This window comes from Zosterops lateralis (assembly GCF_965231275.1).
Source record: "Zosterops lateralis genome assembly, chromosome: 29".
In the NCBI taxonomy this organism is placed as follows: domain Eukaryota; kingdom Metazoa; phylum Chordata; class Aves; order Passeriformes; family Zosteropidae; genus Zosterops; species Zosterops lateralis.
In genome coordinates this window covers 5200523-5217032 of record NC_139789.1, presented here as the reverse complement: position 1 = coordinate 5217032, position 16510 = coordinate 5200523, and the positions used below count along the sequence as shown (strand labels likewise).

At 51.5% G+C, this 16510-nt stretch overlaps 2 protein-coding genes across 2 annotated transcripts; one reads left to right on the top strand and one right to left on the bottom strand.

Moving 5' to 3' along the window:
* The first annotated feature begins 203 nt into the window (after positions 1-203).
* DAPK3 (death associated protein kinase 3) lies at positions 204-6004 on the top strand. The gene is made up of 9 exons (XM_083879752.1): positions 204-261; positions 1025-1170; positions 2631-2991; positions 3757-3886; positions 4035-4083; positions 4207-4233; positions 4314-4466; positions 4835-4880; positions 4994-6004. The coding sequence occupies exons 2-9, from the start codon at positions 1109-1111 to the stop codon at positions 5534-5536; spliced, it is 1371 nt and encodes a 456-aa protein (XP_083735878.1). The 5' UTR covers positions 204-261; positions 1025-1108; the 3' UTR covers positions 5537-6004.
* NMRK2 (nicotinamide riboside kinase 2) lies at positions 6005-14551 on the bottom strand. The gene is made up of 8 exons (XM_083879753.1): positions 14301-14551; positions 11847-11937; positions 10705-10753; positions 10293-10464; positions 9499-9570; positions 8912-9018; positions 8421-8506; positions 6005-8334 (listed from the first exon to the last, which is right to left on the bottom strand). The coding sequence occupies exons 1-7, from the start codon at positions 14324-14326 to the stop codon at positions 8421-8423; spliced, it is 603 nt and encodes a 200-aa protein (XP_083735879.1). The 5' UTR covers positions 14327-14551; the 3' UTR covers positions 6005-8334.
* Between the last annotated feature and the right edge of the window lie 1959 nt (positions 14552-16510).

Genomic DNA, 16510 nt, shown 5'->3' with positions numbered 1-16510 from the left:
TGGGGTGTGTTAAGGGCGCGGGTGGCGCCCCCTGGTGGCCGGGAGGGGGCGGTGCCATCAACGAGCGCCCAGTATTGGCCCCGCCCACTCTGAGTGAGACGCCAGGTGGGCGTGGCCTCAGCGCAATGTGGGCGGGGCTTGGGCCATTAGTATGATGCAGTGTGGGCGTGGCTTATTGCGGAGGTGGGCGTGGTTTGTGGGGAGGGGCGGGGCTTGCTGTGCTGGAATGTGGCGGCGGCGACGCGGGCGGCGGCGGCCCAGGTTGGGAAGGGGGGGCCGGGGAAAATGAGGGTCTGTGAGGGGCGATGTGGGGCCGGGAGGGGAAACGAGAGGCTGTGCGGGTGGGAGAGGGGTGATGGAGCGAGGGTGGGGTGGGGAAAGAGGGAGGGATGGCGCGGGGTGCGGTATGTGGGGGTTGAGGCCTGTGGAGTGGGGTGGGGAAGGAAAGGGAGGAAATAGGGGGGGTTGTGGGTGTGGGGCCTGTGGGGCGGGGAGGGATTGGGGGTTGTGGGGCCTGTGGGATAGGGAGGGGCAGTGGGGGATCGCGGTTGGGAGGGGCTGGAAAAGGAGGGGTAGGGATTAGGATGGGGGGAATGAGGAAAAGGGAAGGGATGGGGAGGGTTTGGGGTGAAAGGGGCTCTGGGGAATTGGAGCGGGGAGGGGCTGTGGGGCAGGAAGGGGATGTGCAGGGGTTGGGAGGAGAGGGGCTGTGGGCATTGGGTGGGGGCTGCGGGCAGGGACCGTCACTGCGGGATAGGAGGGGAAAAGGGCCAGGAAAGGGGTGAGGAGGATTGGGTGCACAGCGGCTGTGAGGCCTGCGGAGCTGGGAAAGGCTGTGTCCCCCTTCCCTTCCCTGTCCCCGGGGTTTTGGGGTGCGGTGACACCGGGGGACATCCCCGGCACTAACAGCAGCCTCCCCACGGCACCGCCAGCCCGGGGCTGTGCATCCCCCGAGGGGAATCGGGGCTCCATCCCTGTGCTGGAGCTCCTGGGACACATCTCCCCCTTTTCCCCGGTGCCGCAGGTGCTGATCCCCGGGCGCTCTCCCCTCCTGACACCCAGCGCTGGCAGCACCGCGGCGGATCCCGCTGCAAGGGATCCCGCAGCCATGTCCACCTTCCGCCAGGAGAGCGTGGAGGATTTCTATGAGATGGGAGAGGAGCTGGGCAGGTGAGAGACAATCCCCCCTTGTGTTCTGGGGGGGATTCTTCAGCCGGGAGCTTCACTGGATCCCCTGTGGTGCCCTCTCTGTAGTCAGCAGGGCTGTGCAGAGTCAGGCACCTCTGGCAGATAGAGATTTAAAACAAAAAAAAAGCGTTAATTAACGTTGTTCCCGGTGGAGTTCCCGGCTTCCGGCCCTCCTCGGTGGCTGCTGCTGGCCCGGCGCCCGTGGGAGGGATCCGGGGTGACTCAGAGCCTGCGGATGGGATTTAATCAGCCGCGGTGCCGAGGCGGCAGCGGGGGGAGCTGCCTCGGGATCCTCCAGCCCCACGCTGTGCCTTCTCCTCGGGCACCAAAATGGTTTTGGGTCAGTTAAGTGGTTTATTTTATCAAAGCAGAGGAACTTCCAGGGGTTGCTCCTCGTTCTGTCGCCCCTCTGTGGTTGTGGTTGGTTGTGAGACATGGGAAGGGATGGGGTGCCCATTGATAGACCCCACTTTGCCCCATCCAGGGATGTACAAAGATATAAAGGGTATTTATTTCAGGCATTTCCCCCTCCTCCTGCCCTTCTCCATCAGGGCTTTAGGGTCTCCTGGGGGCTCCTGGCTGGGGGAATCTCCCACCCTGGGTGATCACAACAGCACCCGAACAGCCCAGGGAGGATTACAAAAAAACAAATGTGGCAGCTGCCAAATTCCTGGGAGGAATCTCAGAATTCCGCCCCTCCACCCTGGCTGGGTGTGCAAAGCCAGGCTGGCATCACCAGATCCCGGTTCACGGCATTCCTGAGGGGGGAAAACCGCATCCTGCAGTGCGCCATCCATCCTGCAGCTCCTCCCTGTTAAAAACGAGGCCGAAAATCTGGATTTTTTTAAAAAAAATGGCCAATCGTTTATTGTAACAAAAGGACTATTGGAACAGCAAAAGGGTCAGGTTAGTCCCGAACTCCTTAGGACAAGGCAGAGTAACAAAGTACCTACAGTACCATATGGGCACTCCCCCCTTTAGGCAACAGTGTCCCTCAGGGAAAAGGCTCTCCCTCCTGCTGTCAGCCCCTTTTATCTCCTCCCTTCTTCCTGTGATTGGTGGATTTTGGCTCTTTGAGATGATTGGCTCATTTTCTGAGTTTCTATTGGTCCTTAGCAGGAGCTTCTCTGGACCAATCATTTTTTCCCGCCTTTCAATGATTGGTCAGTTGTATCCACCAATCACTGACCCGGAATGATATCCTGATTTGGATCCTCCTGGGAGGGGAGAAAGATCCCTCCTTTCTTCTCTTTCTCTGGTGACAGCCTGGCAAATACTCTAACAATTTAACTGTAACTTCTTACTCCCCTACTACTTAATGACAACTTATACAAACTTACAACTATACAAAAACTCATAGTAACAACTGGCACAAAGCTACAGACGGGGAAATAAAACTCTTATGGGATGCATAAATTTATAACACTCCCCTCCTCCCGCAGCGGCCAGTTTGCCATCGTCAGGAAGTGCCGGGAGAGGAAGACGGGGCTGGAATACGCGGCCAAGTTCATCAAGAAGCGGCGGCTGTCGTCCAGCCGCAGGGGCGTGAGCCGCGAGGAGATCGAGCGCGAGGTGGACATCCTGCGCGAGATCCAGCACCCCAACATCATCACCCTGCACGACATCTTCGAGAACAAGACCGACGTGGTGCTCATCCTCGAGCTGGTGTCCGGAGGGGAGCTCTTCGATTTCCTGGCTGAGAAGGAGTCCCTGACTGAGGAAGAGGCCACGCAGTTCCTCAAGCAGATCCTGGATGGGGTGCACTACCTGCACTCCAAGCACATTGCGCACTTCGACCTGAAGGTGAGCTCTGGGGGCTGCAGACACCCTGAGTTCAACACTGTGAGCAGGGATAAACTCCCAGGTGAGCTCTGAGGGCTGCAGACACCCCAGGTGGGGTCTGGGGGCTGCAGAAACACCATGGTCAGCACTGGGAATCCCTGGGTGAGCTCTGGGAGCTGCAGACACACCATATTCAGCACTGGGAGCAGGGATGAGCCCCCAGGTGAGCTCTGGGGGCTGCAGACATACCATATTCAGCACTGGGAGCCCCCAGGTGGGATCTGGAAGCTGCACACACCCCGAGTTCATTACTGGGAGCCCCCAGGTTGGGTCTGGGAGCTGCAGACATGCCATATTCAGCACTGGGAGCCCCCAGGTGGAGTCTGGGAGCTGCAGACACCCTGTGGTCAACACTGGGAGCCCCCAGGTGAGCTGTGGGAGCTGCAGACACCCTGAGTTCAGTACTAAGAACCCCCAGGTTGGGTCTGGGAGCTGCAGACACCCTGAGTTAGCACTGGGAGCAGGGATGAGCCCCTAGATGGGTCTGGAAATCAGCACTGAGGAGTAGGGGTCACTGCATTCCTGCTGGTGTTTGAGATCTCTCCCAACCTGAGGCACATCCTCTCCCCTCTGGTGTTTGGGATCTCTCCCAGCCTGAGGCACATCCTCTCCCCTCTGGTGTTTGGGATCTCTCCCAGCTCGAGGCACTCATCCTTTCCTCAGGAATGAGGAGCCCAGGGCAGCTCCCCACAGGCTCCCCCAGACCCAGCTCCTGTCCCCCCACAGCCAGAGAACATCATGCTGCTGGACAAGAACGTGCCAAACCCTCGCATCAAACTCATCGACTTCGGGATCGCCCACAAGATCGAGGCTGGGAACGAGTTCAAGAATATCTTTGGGACCCCAGAGTTTGTAGGTGAGCTACAAACTATTCCTGGGGGCTGCTCAGGCTGCTGAAAGCTTTGGATTAATCCTGGAGAGACCCCAGCAGCACTCCAGTGTCTGTGGGGCCAAGCTTCCTTCCATCACAACAAACCCATTTTCTCTCCTTTTCCCCCCTAAAGCCCCAGAAATTGTGAATTATGAACCCCTGGGGCTGGAGGCCGATATGTGGTGAGTGTTTCTCCTCCTGAGCCCCTTCCCACGGCTCCAGCAGCCAATCCCTTTGTGCTGGTGGATCTCCCCTGGTGCCAAAAGCTCTGTGTGACTTCAGCCTCCTCTCCCTCTCTCTTCCAGGAGCATCGGGGTCATCACCTACATCCTGTGAGTACAGGGCAGCTCTGGAGGGGACAGGGCTGAGGGCTGGAGCCTTTTTGGGGTGTCCCAACTCTCTCTCTCCTCAGGCTGAGCGGAGCCTCCCCTTTCCTGGGGGAGACAAAGCAGGAGACCCTGACCAACATCTCTGCTGTCAACTACGACTTTGATGAGGAATATTTCAGCAACACCAGCGAGCTGGCCAAGGACTTCATCCGCCGCCTGCTGGTCAAGGACCCCAAGTGAGGGACAGGGAGCAGAGCTGGGGGTTCCTCTGGGAGAGGGGACAGCCCAACCTGCTGTGTACACTCCTCTCTCCTGTGTGGAGTGAATTCTGGGATCCCCCTGAGGGTGCAGTAGCTCCATTGGGGTTGGGGAGGGTTTGAGCTGGCTCCCCAGGGCTCAGGGTGTGGGAAGGAGCAGTGGGGTCAGGAGGATCCCACAGGATCCTCTTGGGAGGCGCTTTGAGGAGTTGGGGGCTGGATGCAGCTCCTGCCTGGGTTTGTCCAGGCTCAGCCAAACCCCAAAGGTGATCACAGGCTCGAAGCTGCTTTAACAGGGAGAGAGGAGCAAAGCCTGTGCCCTGATCCCAGCCTTGCTGTGTTTGCAGGAAGCGAATGACCATCGCCCAGAGCCTGGAGCACCCTTGGATTAAGGTGAGAACTTTAAGAATTGTCACTTTTTGGGTGCCTGATCCCCCAGAGCTGGAGCTCTGCTGCTCCCCCAGCCCCGTGGGTGGATTCTACAGCCACAACTGTCCCTGCTACAGGTGATCAAGAGGAGGAACGTCCGCAACGAGGACAGCTGCAAGAAACCCGAGCGGCGCCGGCTGAAGACCACGCGCCTCAAGGAGTACACCATCAAATCCCACTCCAGCATGCCCCCCAACAACACCTACATCAACTTCGAGCGCTTCTCCAAGGTCATGGAGGAGGTGGCTGCGGCCGAGGAGAGCCTCAGAGAGCTGGAGAGGAACAAGAAATCCTTCCAGGAGGACATCGAGGCGCTGCTGTCCATCTACGAGGAGAAGGAGTCGTGGTACAAAGAGGAGAACGAGAGCATCAGCCAGGACCTGCGGCAGATCCGGCAGGAGCTGCACAAGACGGAGGCCATGAAGAAACAGGCTCAGGAGGAGACCAAGAGCGTGGTGCAGGCTGCCAACGGGCTCAAGCGGCGCTACCGCAAGCTGGAGAACCACTACGAGGCCCTGGCCAAGCAGGTGGCCTCGGAGATGAAGTTTGTGCAGGAGCTGGTGTGGTCCATCGAGAGGGAGAAGCTGCAGAGCAGCGAGGGAGACGGCAGCATCCGTTAACCCCAGTGCTGCCTGCTGTCCCCTGCTGTGTCCCCCGGGGGTGCAGGGGGTGTTTGTGCCTCCCCCTGGAGCCCTCACCTTGTGGGGTTGGGGCTGTGCCACCCTGGGGTTTGGCTTTTTGCCTGCAGCTCCTGCCTGGCTCGTGTCCCTGCGCTCCTTGTTGCTGCTGCTGCTGCTGCTGCGCTCTGGGGTCTTTGTCCCCACCCCACTGAGGTCCCTGAGCTGCCCCAGTGCCCCGTGGGGGGTTTGGTGGGCAGAATTTCTCCCCTCTCTACACCACAGCAGCAGCCACGCGTGGGCTGGGACCAAGGACTGATTGATCCCTGCGTGGTCTCACACTCTGCAGCCCCCCCAGGTGGGCCCTAATCCCCCCAGGTGGGCCCTAATCCCCCCAGGGTGCTGCAGCCCTTGTCCCTCTGTCCCAGCCCTGGCTGCCCCTTTTCCCAGAATAAAAAGATTTCTGTGTAATGGGGTGGCTGCCTCAGCTCCTGCCACAGGAGGGGGACAAGGATGTGGCCTGTGGTGACAATTCCCCCACTGTGAGAGGGGTTTCCTTAATTTAGGGTGGGGGAAATGCTTTTTTTCTTCTTCTTTTTTTTTTTTTTTTTTTTTTTTTTTTTTTTTTTTTTTTTTTTTTGTTCTTTATGAGACCCAGTGCTGTGGGCATGGAGGGAGGTCTGGGGTGGTTTGTGGGGTGTTCCCAGGCTCAGGGAGAGCCCCCAGCCCCTCTTGCCTGAGCTCCCTCATTGCTGGGGACAGGGGGAGCCAAGGTCCCCCATTCCAGAGAACACCAGAGCAGGGAGCACGTTTCCCCTGGGAGCACCGAGGGCTTTCCAGCTGCCTGTGACCCCGTGGAGCCCAGATCCAGCTGAATTTGATCCGGGGGAACCACCAGCCAAATCCCAGTGGATGGCAGGTGTCCCCCTGGCTGGGTTCACCTCCAGCTCAGCTCCGTGCCCAGGGGATTTACTCCATTTAGGATTTATTTGTCACTCTGCTGTGACCTCTGGGATCAGGAGGGGGCTGAGGGGGCATGCCCCACGTCCTTGCTGACGTTCCAACAGGTTTAGATTTCATTCCCATCCGTGGGACACGTGGAGCTGCTGGTATTTGATCTGCCCTGGTGTTCCCTGCCAGGGAAGGCACTTGGCTCCCGCAGGAGGTGGCGTGACTGGGGCTGTCCCCGTGTCCAGCAAAGCCACATGGGGAGGGGACACGGAGCCCTCAGCCAGGCCCCGTGTCCTGGGAAGCCTCTGGGGTGTGGATTTTGGGATGCAGAGGCAGTGGGTGAAAGGATGTATGGAAATCCTATAGCCCCGGCTGTTCCTGAGCCGAGCAAAGTTCACACATAGTGAGAAACCTTCCTGGATTCCCCTCGTGCTCAGGGGTTGGATTTCACACTCCCAAAAGGCTTTTGGAAGTCACTGGTCATTCACCCCAGCCCAGGAGCTGCACTGTCCCAGGGCAGGAGGGATCTCACTCACGTGGATGCACGAAATGGCACCAAAATAGCTGCAAAAAATCAGAATTTGGGGGGTGATTCACGAGTCTGCTAATCCTGAAGCCTTTAGGAATTGGTGTTGGGAGTGAAGGGGATGTGCTGCTCCAGTCCCCTCTTTGCAGCTGGAGCTGCCACCACCCTGTGACGTGGACAGAGACACCAAAATGCCTTTTTTAGGATTCAATTTTCTGCTTCCCGGAGTTTGGCAGGAGGTGGGAGCGAAGGCTTTTCCCTTATAAGTCTAAACAAACCCTAAATGCTTTTGCAGGGCTTAAACCAACCCCTGGAGGCACAGGGAAATCCCATGGAAAACCAGGGACAGGGAAAAAAACCCATGGAAAACCAGGCACAGGGGAAAAAAAAACATGGAAAACTCAATGGAAAACCCGGCACAGGGGAAAAACCCCATGGAAAACCAGGGACAGGGAAAAAAAAACCCATGGAAAAAACCAGTGACAGGGAAAAAAAACCCATGGAAAACCTGGAACAGGGAAAAAAAAAAAAACATGGAAAACCAGGCTGCTTTTCCAGAGTAGAGTTTCTAATTCAGGCCCCAAAATCTTGGGAAGAATTTCCCCCCCAGTTGAGTTATTTCAGTGCCTGAGAGCTCCCAGTGTTTGTAGGGACAGGGGTGGCACTGCCCTCTCTCTCTCCAGCTGAAATTTGGATGGTGTTTCACCTTTAATACCTAAAATGGTTTTTAGGGAAGCAGAGTTTTCATTCCCCATTCCCTGAGGAATCTCCTCCAGTTCACCTCATGGATTTAAATTCCCAAATTGAGCCATTCCCACCTGGCTGGAGCCTCTGTGAGCACCCAAACCCCAACCAGTGACACGTGGAAGGAGCTTTGAAGCTGAAATTCCAAACACCCAGCAAAAAGGGGCTGTTGTGGTTTGGATGAGCCATTTTTATTGCCATAAAGCTGAGTGATGAATTAAATCAGGACCTTAAAAGAGACTGAAGTGGATTTTTACTGAACTGATGAAGTTACAAACAAGCCTTGAATGAAGCCTCCAAGCAGGAGCTCTCTCATTTTCCCTCTACTTGCTCTGCTATAAAAATGCTGTTTCCAACTTCTCTGTAAGCCAGTGGAATATAAAATAATTACAAAAAAAAAACCCACTGAGGCCATCCTGCCCATGTGGTGGGAATAAGTTATCCTCAAGTTTTCAATTATATACAGAAGGGACTTGCCGAAGGGCAGTGGGAGAGGAGTTCACACAAATAACCCCAATTCCCACTTCCAAATATTATTTACATCGCGCTGTACACGGATTTTTCCACATCTTCCCAGACCCTGGAAAGCAGGAAAGGGAAAAGGGGTGAGATCCAGGCTGTTCCCAGCACAATCCCTCACATTCCTGTCCTCTGGAGTTTAGTTACCTATGAGCAGTTTAGGAGCTTGTTGTGAATATCTTCAAAGACTTCGTTGTAGAGTTCATCTCTTGACTTGAGCCCATCTAAATAAACTGGGAGGAAAAAAAAAAAAAGGGGGAGTGAGGCTGGGGCTTCCCTTCAGAACGAGATTTTGGGAAATTAGTTTTTAAATATTTCATATTTTACTGATCCAAAGGATAATTTAATTTGTTTGTCTATTGGAAAAACAGAACCATCCTGAAAACCTGTGAAATCCAAATTCCATCTTTTAAAATTTTTTTATCCCCTCTTAAGTCCTTAAGAGTACAAAGCAAAGGGGAAATAAAGTTCTTAGCTCTAAAACTGCCTGTATTTATCCAAAGTAGGCCAGGATTCCAGCTGGGGAGTAAAAATAGCACCCTGCATCATCCCAGTGGAAAAGTTTCCTCAAATGAAATCACTCAATTCCTTAAATTCCAACTGCAAGGCTGAAGGATTTGTGTTTGGGAAGGACTTACCCACATCCACCCCAGAGTCCTCCATCTCCTTCCTGTGTTTGAGGTACATGGGCCAGACGTGGCCATCAAAGAGCCCTGGGGGGTCAGGGATGGTGTAATTCCGTGTACTGAATTAAAATAAATAATAATAAAATAATAAATTGTTTTTATTAAAATAAATAAAAGGAATGTCACCAGGGTCTGGGTGTTAGGAAAAAAATAATTCATGGGAAGGATTGGGAAGGATCAGCACAAGCTGCTCAAGGCAGTGGTGGAATCCCCATCCCTGGTTTGGAAATGGTGGATGTGACATTTGGGGATGTGAGGCTGGACTCAATCTCAGAGCTCTTGTGATTCCACATTCCCTTCCTCCACTTGTATTAAATTTCCCACTCTGATCCACCCAATCCATCCCAGAAACTGGGAATTTCCCTCCCTGGAATTGTCCAAGGCCGGGCTGGAGCAGCCTGGGGTAGTGGGACATATCCCTGCCCATGTTGAGATCACCTTCAGGGCCCTTCCAACCCCAACCATTCCACAATCCCATGACTAAGAACAACATAAAGGAGCAGAGGAAGGGCTGGGGGCACAGCCAGGAGTGTTCTCACCTCCTCCTCCTCTTGCACTCGTCGTAGGGCACGGCCAGGTAGTAACGAAGGTCAAACAGCTCAATCAGAGGCCTGGGGAGGGGAGATCTCACTTTAGTGACAGGAAAAATCACCCCAAACACCACAAAAACCTCTCTGCCTCTATGGGATTTGTGTCTTTACCAAGGGTAGGTGTTTCCCTCACGGGTTTGTTAACTCAAAACCTTTCTGAAGGTCAGAAGGGATCCTGTGGAGGGTCAGGCACTGGGAACTCTGGCTCTTTCTGGATCATTCCAAAATCAGTTTGCAGTAAAATCTGAGACAGGAAAAAACTCCTCAGCTCATGTTCATGGAAGAGTCCAAGGCCAGGCTGGATGGGCTTTAAGGTCCATTCCAAATCATTCTGGGAATTCATGTTTCTCCACAAAAATCCAGGGAGTTTTCTTGCTCCTCTCACTAAACTCAGTGTTAAACAAGCAGGGGAGGGAACAGCTCCTCCATTCCAGGAGAGATTCCAGGCAGTGAATGGAACATTGCCTGGTTCTCACCAAGCTGAAGGGATGAGGGGAAGCTCTGCCAGCAAAAATCCTGCTCTGAAAACTCCCCTGGAGTTCAAGGCCTAAATCAGCACCTCAAATTCACCTCATTTCTACATTTAGGAGTTAATTTTACATTTAACAAGCAGAAAACCCCTCCAGGGGTGAGAATTCAGAACAAGGTAGGAAGGGGAAATTAGTAAAAAAAGATTTTAGCTCCAGCATGAAGAATTTAAAGACCTTTCCCTTGCAAACCACGAAGAGTTCTCCAAACCTTACTTGTAATTATAAAGCAGGAAGCCTTCAATGACCAAGACATGGGTATCTTGGGAGGTTGGCTCCTTAGAGCCAGGTGTGACAGTCACCCCGTGGGAACGGGCAAACTTCACGGGGTTCTCAATCCAGGCCCGCACTGTGCTCACCATTGCCTCCATATCCAGGGAATCCAGCACTGGGCAGGAGAAAAGGGGTGGGTGGGAAAAAGGGAAACCATCAAACACCATCAAACACCACGGGTTTGGAGGTATAAAATAAATAGAGCTCGGTAAAGTTATGATTTTTTATGAGTATTTATTGTTAAAAGCTTTTTTAATAAAAAAAAAAAAAAAAAAAAGAAAATAACTTAGGTTAAAAAAAAAAAAAAAAGAATATACTTTACTGCACATCCTATAAGGGGAACAACTGCTCTTACCATCCCATTGTTTAAAGCCGTCCTCCCCGACTTCTATTTGATCTTGTGGCTGAAATATAGTGAGCAATAAAACATTGCTGCAACCTCAGCGGGATCAGTTCCCTCCTGGCCACCCCTGGGGCTGCAGGAACATCCTCATTCCCAGCTCTCCCCAACCCCAAAGAGCTCTGGAAATTCCCTTGGTTGGTTCAATCAGCTCTGGATAAAGATTTTTATGTTAATTGTTTGATATGTTGGTTGTTAGTTGGTAAAGTGTTATAGGGTGTTGTTTACAAATCGATATATAGGAATTTTAAAGTGCAAAGAATGCTAGAATGTACATTTTAAAAAGAACAAAACAGGTATTTGAACTTCTCTAATAAAAATTAACATAGCAGCATTTTGGTTGCTCAGTTACCACTTTCCTCTTGCTGCCATTCACTCAGAAATTACAGATTTTTATGGAAAATCAAACAGAAATCCTCCCCGAAGGGCTCCCGAAGTGATCAAATCCGTGCAGGACAGACTGAGCACACGAGGCTGGGGATGTTTTGGGGATGACCCACAACTGCTCCAAGCCCATTCTTGCATTTCTTGGACTTCCACATGTGGTAGAGTCCAGGGATAACATAATTCCCATTAAATAGTGCAGGGTTTAGGAACATTCTGCACTCCCAGGCAGAAGGCACTGAAGGTCTTCTGCTTAAATCTCTGCAATATTTTAATTGGGTTCTATCAAAGCTCCCCCATAAAACCCCCTTTTCTGTATTTAAACCAGCACAGAGGTCTTAAATCCTAAAGCACCATCAGCAGTCTCATTCTCAGTTTAATAAAATAAGGTGGGAAATCCCAATATGGAGAAAAATCATTAATGCAGAGCAGAGTAAACAACCTCTGCCTGAAATCAATACTAAATTTAAATCTGTTGTTAACACTTAAAGGTGGCTTTTGCTGAGACCACTTTGAGCTGGGTCACGCCAAGTTCCTGTGGCCTTTATAAAGGTCAGAAACTCCCCACCTGTCCAGTCATTTAAAAATTAAATAAATATATATATATTAAAAAAAACCCCACAAAAGGAGAAAGCTTGTGGCTCCTAAGCTGTCAAAACTGACTTGCCCTGCATGTAAAATTAACACTGAAAGGAAGAGGGGACTCAGCTTACCTTGAAGAAATCGTCCTGATGGACCACGCAGCAGTTGGGCAGCGCCTTGACCAGCCTGTTGGTCAAGGTGGTTTTGCCCCCATTGGTGACCCTGCACAGAGTGGGGGAGACAGAGGAAGAATCGCGTTAGAAACGGGTCTGGGAGTCACTGGGAGCCCGGGTGGGACAGACAGCGCTGGAGGAGGCGAGGCCTGAGGGATCCGAGCCCCGACCGCCCCTGAGGGGACACCGGGCACTGCCCCTGAGGGGACACAAATCCCTGAGGGGACACCGGGCACTGCCCCTGAGGGGACCCAAACCCCTGAGGGGACACCGGGCACTGCCCCTGAGGGGACCCAAACCCCTGAGGGGACACCGGGCACTGCCCCTGAGGGGACACAAATCCCTGAGGGGACACCGGGCACTGCCCCTGAGGGGACACAAATCCCTGAGGGGACACCGGGCACTGCCCCTGAGGGGACACAAATCCCTGAGGGGACACCGGGCACTGCCCCTGAGGGGACACGAACCCCTGAGGGGACACCGGGCACTGCCCCTGAGGGGACACGAACCCCTGAGGGGACACGAACTCCTGAGGGGACCCAAACCCCTGAGGGGACACCGGGCACTGCCCCTGAGGGGACACAAATCCCTGAGGGGACACCGGGCACTGCCCCTGAGGGGACACGAAATAAGTGCTAGAATGTACATGTCCCCTGAGGGGACACGAATCGCCGAGGGGACACCAAGCACTGCCCTTGAGGGGACACGAACCCCTGAGGGGACCCGAATCCCTGAGGGGACCCGAATCCCTGAGGGGACATCGGGTGCTGCCTGTGAGGGGACACGAACCCCTGAGGGGACCCGAATCCCTGAGGGGACATCGGGTGCTGCCTGTGAGGGGACACGAACCCCTGAGGGGACACCGGGCACTGCCCCTGAGGAGACACCTAGGAACTGCCCCTGAGGGAACCCCTGAAGGGACACGAACTCCTGAGGGGACACCCGAGCACTACACCTGAGGGGACACTCAGACACGAACCCCTGAGGGGACGCGAACCCCTGAAGGGACACCCGGGCACTGCCCCTGAGGGCACACAAACCCCTGAGGGGACACCGGGCACTGCCCCTGAGGGAACCCCGACCCCGCCCGAGCTCATTTGAATTTCCCGCCCCTCCAGCTCCCGCCGCCGATTGGCTTCTACCATCCCGCCCCCGCCTTTTCCCCGGCTGCTGATTGGCTGTGACCGCCCCTCCTGGCGGTCCCGCCCTTTTCCAGCGCCGCGCGCCCGCGCTCCGCCGCGTGTAACGGCCCCGCCGGTTCCCGCGCGCGCGCTGCGGCGGCGCTGAGGGGAGCGCGCGGGGCCGCCATGGCCGGTGCCTCACGGGCCCCTGAGGGGAGCTCGGAGCCGCCATGGCCGGTCCCTCACACCCGCGGGTTCCTGAGGGGAGCCCGGAGACGCCATGGCCGGTCCCTCACAGCCCCGGGATCCTGAGGGGAGCGCGGAGCCGCCATGGCCGCCCCTTCACAGCCCCGGGATCCTGAGGGGAGCTCGGCCGGTCCCTCACAGCCGCGGGTCCCTGAGGGGAGCTCGGGCCCGCCATGGAATTTCCCTCATGCACCCCATAACCCCTTCAGTGTAAAAACCCTGAATAACTTCCCTCTCACTTGTCTTATTACTCCTTTTTTTTTTTTTTTTTTTTTTTTTTTTTTTTTTTTCCCATCCCTCAGTCGCATATTATTAATACATTATCATTCTAATAACCCCCATTACCCGCTCGCTGTTCCATTTCCGGAACCTTCCCGCCTCACTCTCACCCCGTCCCAGCACAAACCCGCCTTAAATTCTGCTTTTTTAAAAATGAAAATCAAGCACCACCCCAATTTTATTAGAAATAGGATTTTCTCCCTCTTCGCCTTTCAGAGAAAAATTTAAAATAATTTTTTTGGCCTCTAAATTTACTTGAGAGAGGAGTTTTTGCCATCTCAGCATCCCTCCTGTTAACCCTATAAAAGGATATATAAAACTGTGGATAAAAGTATCTCTAAATATATATATAAACCTGTAAGTATAAATTTGCATATATAAATATTTATATAACACAAATAAGTATATAAAATATATATAAAGTGTGGCTAAAATAAGTCTGAAAGGATGTGCTGCCCTGCAAAACTCTAAAGCAGCTTCCATCCTTTTAACCCTATAATATATATATAAAATTACATATAAAAGGGTATATTAAGATATTTATTAAAGGATATATAAAAGTGTATGTCACTCAGTTTTCTGTCTTTAAGCATCACGAATTAAGTTGCATCATCTCTCAAACCTCATATCCCGAATATTAATTCATAGCCTGGATAAATAATCTCCCATTTCCCACACAAAAAATTAACACAAAAACATAAAAATAAAGCACAAAATAAAACACAAAATAAAGCATAAAACAGCCCAAAATTTAGCGAGAACTTACCCTCCGATGCCTATAATATATTTCATTTTGCCGAGTCGCCTCTTGAGAGCCGGAATGTGGCGAGAGAGAGGAAAGAAAAAAAAAAACAAAAAAAACCCCAAAAATTTGGGAAATCTGAAAAAACTTTTAGCAGCACAAAACCCCCACCTCTCTATCCCTATTCCCTGATCTCTCTGTGTGTCCCCGAGCTTTTCATTGAGGAAAAAGGCGCTTTTTGGGGCGGATTTATAGGGCCGAGTCCCCGCCCTGAGAGGAGCCCTGTGACCGTCATGAGCCGCCTTGTCACGTTTGGGGCCGGCCAAACCTCAATGTCACCGAGTTTTGTGAGGAATTGAGCCAAAAACCTTCCCCAGGAATATCCCGGGGGGGTTCAACACCTAAATTTGGATATTTTTTGGGGAGTTTAAACCCTCCAATGTTATTTTTTGAGGGTTTAAACCCCCCAATGTTAATTTTTTGAGGGTTTAACCGCCCAATGTCACATTTTTTTGGGGAGGGATTGAGCCAAAAATCTTCCCTAGGAATATCCCAGGGGGGTTTAACACCTAAATTTGGGCATTTTGTGGGGGTTTAAACCCCCTAATGTCAATTTTTTGGGGCTTAACCCCCCAATGTCACATATTTTTGGGGAGGGATTGAGCCAAAAACCTTCCCTAGGAATATCCCGGGGGGGTTCAACACCTAAATTTGGATATTTTTGGGGAGTTTAAACCCCCCCAGTGTTATTTTTTGAGGGTTTAACCCTCCCAATATTAATTTTTTGGGGTTTAACCCCTCAATGTCACATATTTTTGTGAGGAATTGAGCCAAAAACCCTCCCCAGGATAACCCAGGGGGGTTTAACGCCTAAATTTGGGCATTTTGTGGTGGTTTAAACCCCCTAATGTTATTTTTTTTGGGGTTTAACCCCCCCAAGTCACATATTTTTGTGAGGAATTGAGCCAAAATCCCTCCCTAGGAATATCCCGGGGGGTTCAACACCTAAATGTGGATATTTTTGGGGAGTTTAAACCCTCCAGTGTTAATTTTTTGGGGGTTTAACCCCCCAATGTCACATAGTTTTGTGAGGAATTGAGCCAAAAACCCTCCCCAGGAATATCCCGGGGGGGGTTCAACACCTAAATTTGGATATTTTTGGGGAGTTTAAACCCCCCCAATGTTAATTTTTAGGGCTTTAACCCCCCAATGTCACAGATTTTTGTGAAGAATTGAGCCAAAAACCTTCCTCAGGAACATCCCAGGGGGGGTTCAACACCTAAATTTGGATATTTTTGGGGAGTTTAAACCCTCCAATGTTAATTTTTAGGGATTTAACCCCCAATGTCACATTTTTGAGGGGTTTCAGCCCCTCAGTGTCACATTTAGGACAGTTTCAACCTCCCAATGTCATATTTTAGAGGAATTTAACCCCTCTAATATTACATTTTATAGGGGTTTTACCCTCAAATGTTACATTTTTGGGGGGATTTAACCCCCTAATGTTTAATTTTAGGGGGGTTTAATGCCCCAATGTCACATTTTAGAGGGTTTTAACCCCCTCAATATCACATTTTTGAAAAGTTCAACCCCCCAAATGTCCCATTTTAGGCCAATTCCCACCAAACCCTCAAATACCACAATTTATGGGAACCTTCAGCCAAACCCTTCAAATCCCATTTTTGTGCAATCTCAACCCTCTAATTCCACATTTTATTTATTTTTTTGAGAGATTCAACCCCCTATTATCCCATTTTTGGGGGCAATTTCATCCCATTTTTGGGGAGAATTTTATCCCATTTTAGGGAGAATTTTATCCCATTTTGGGGAGAATTTAATCCCATTTTTTGGAGGAATTTTATCCCATTTTGGGGAGAATTTAATCCCATTTTTTGGAGAAATTTTATCCCATTTTGAGGAGAATTTAATCCCATTTTGGGGAGAATTTAATCCCATTTTTTGGAGGAATTTTATCCCATTTGGAGAGAATTTAATCCCATTTTGGGGAGAATTTTATCCCATTTTGAGATAATTTAATCCCATTTTTTGGGAGGAATTTTATCCCATTTTGAGAGAATTTTACCCCATTTTGGGAGGAATTTAATCCCATTTTTTGGAGGAATTTTATCCCATTTTGAGATAATTTAATCCCATTTTTGGTGGGAATTTCCCCCCCAAAATGCCCCATTTTTAGGACACTTTCAAACAAGGAACTGTCACATTTTTTTGGGGCT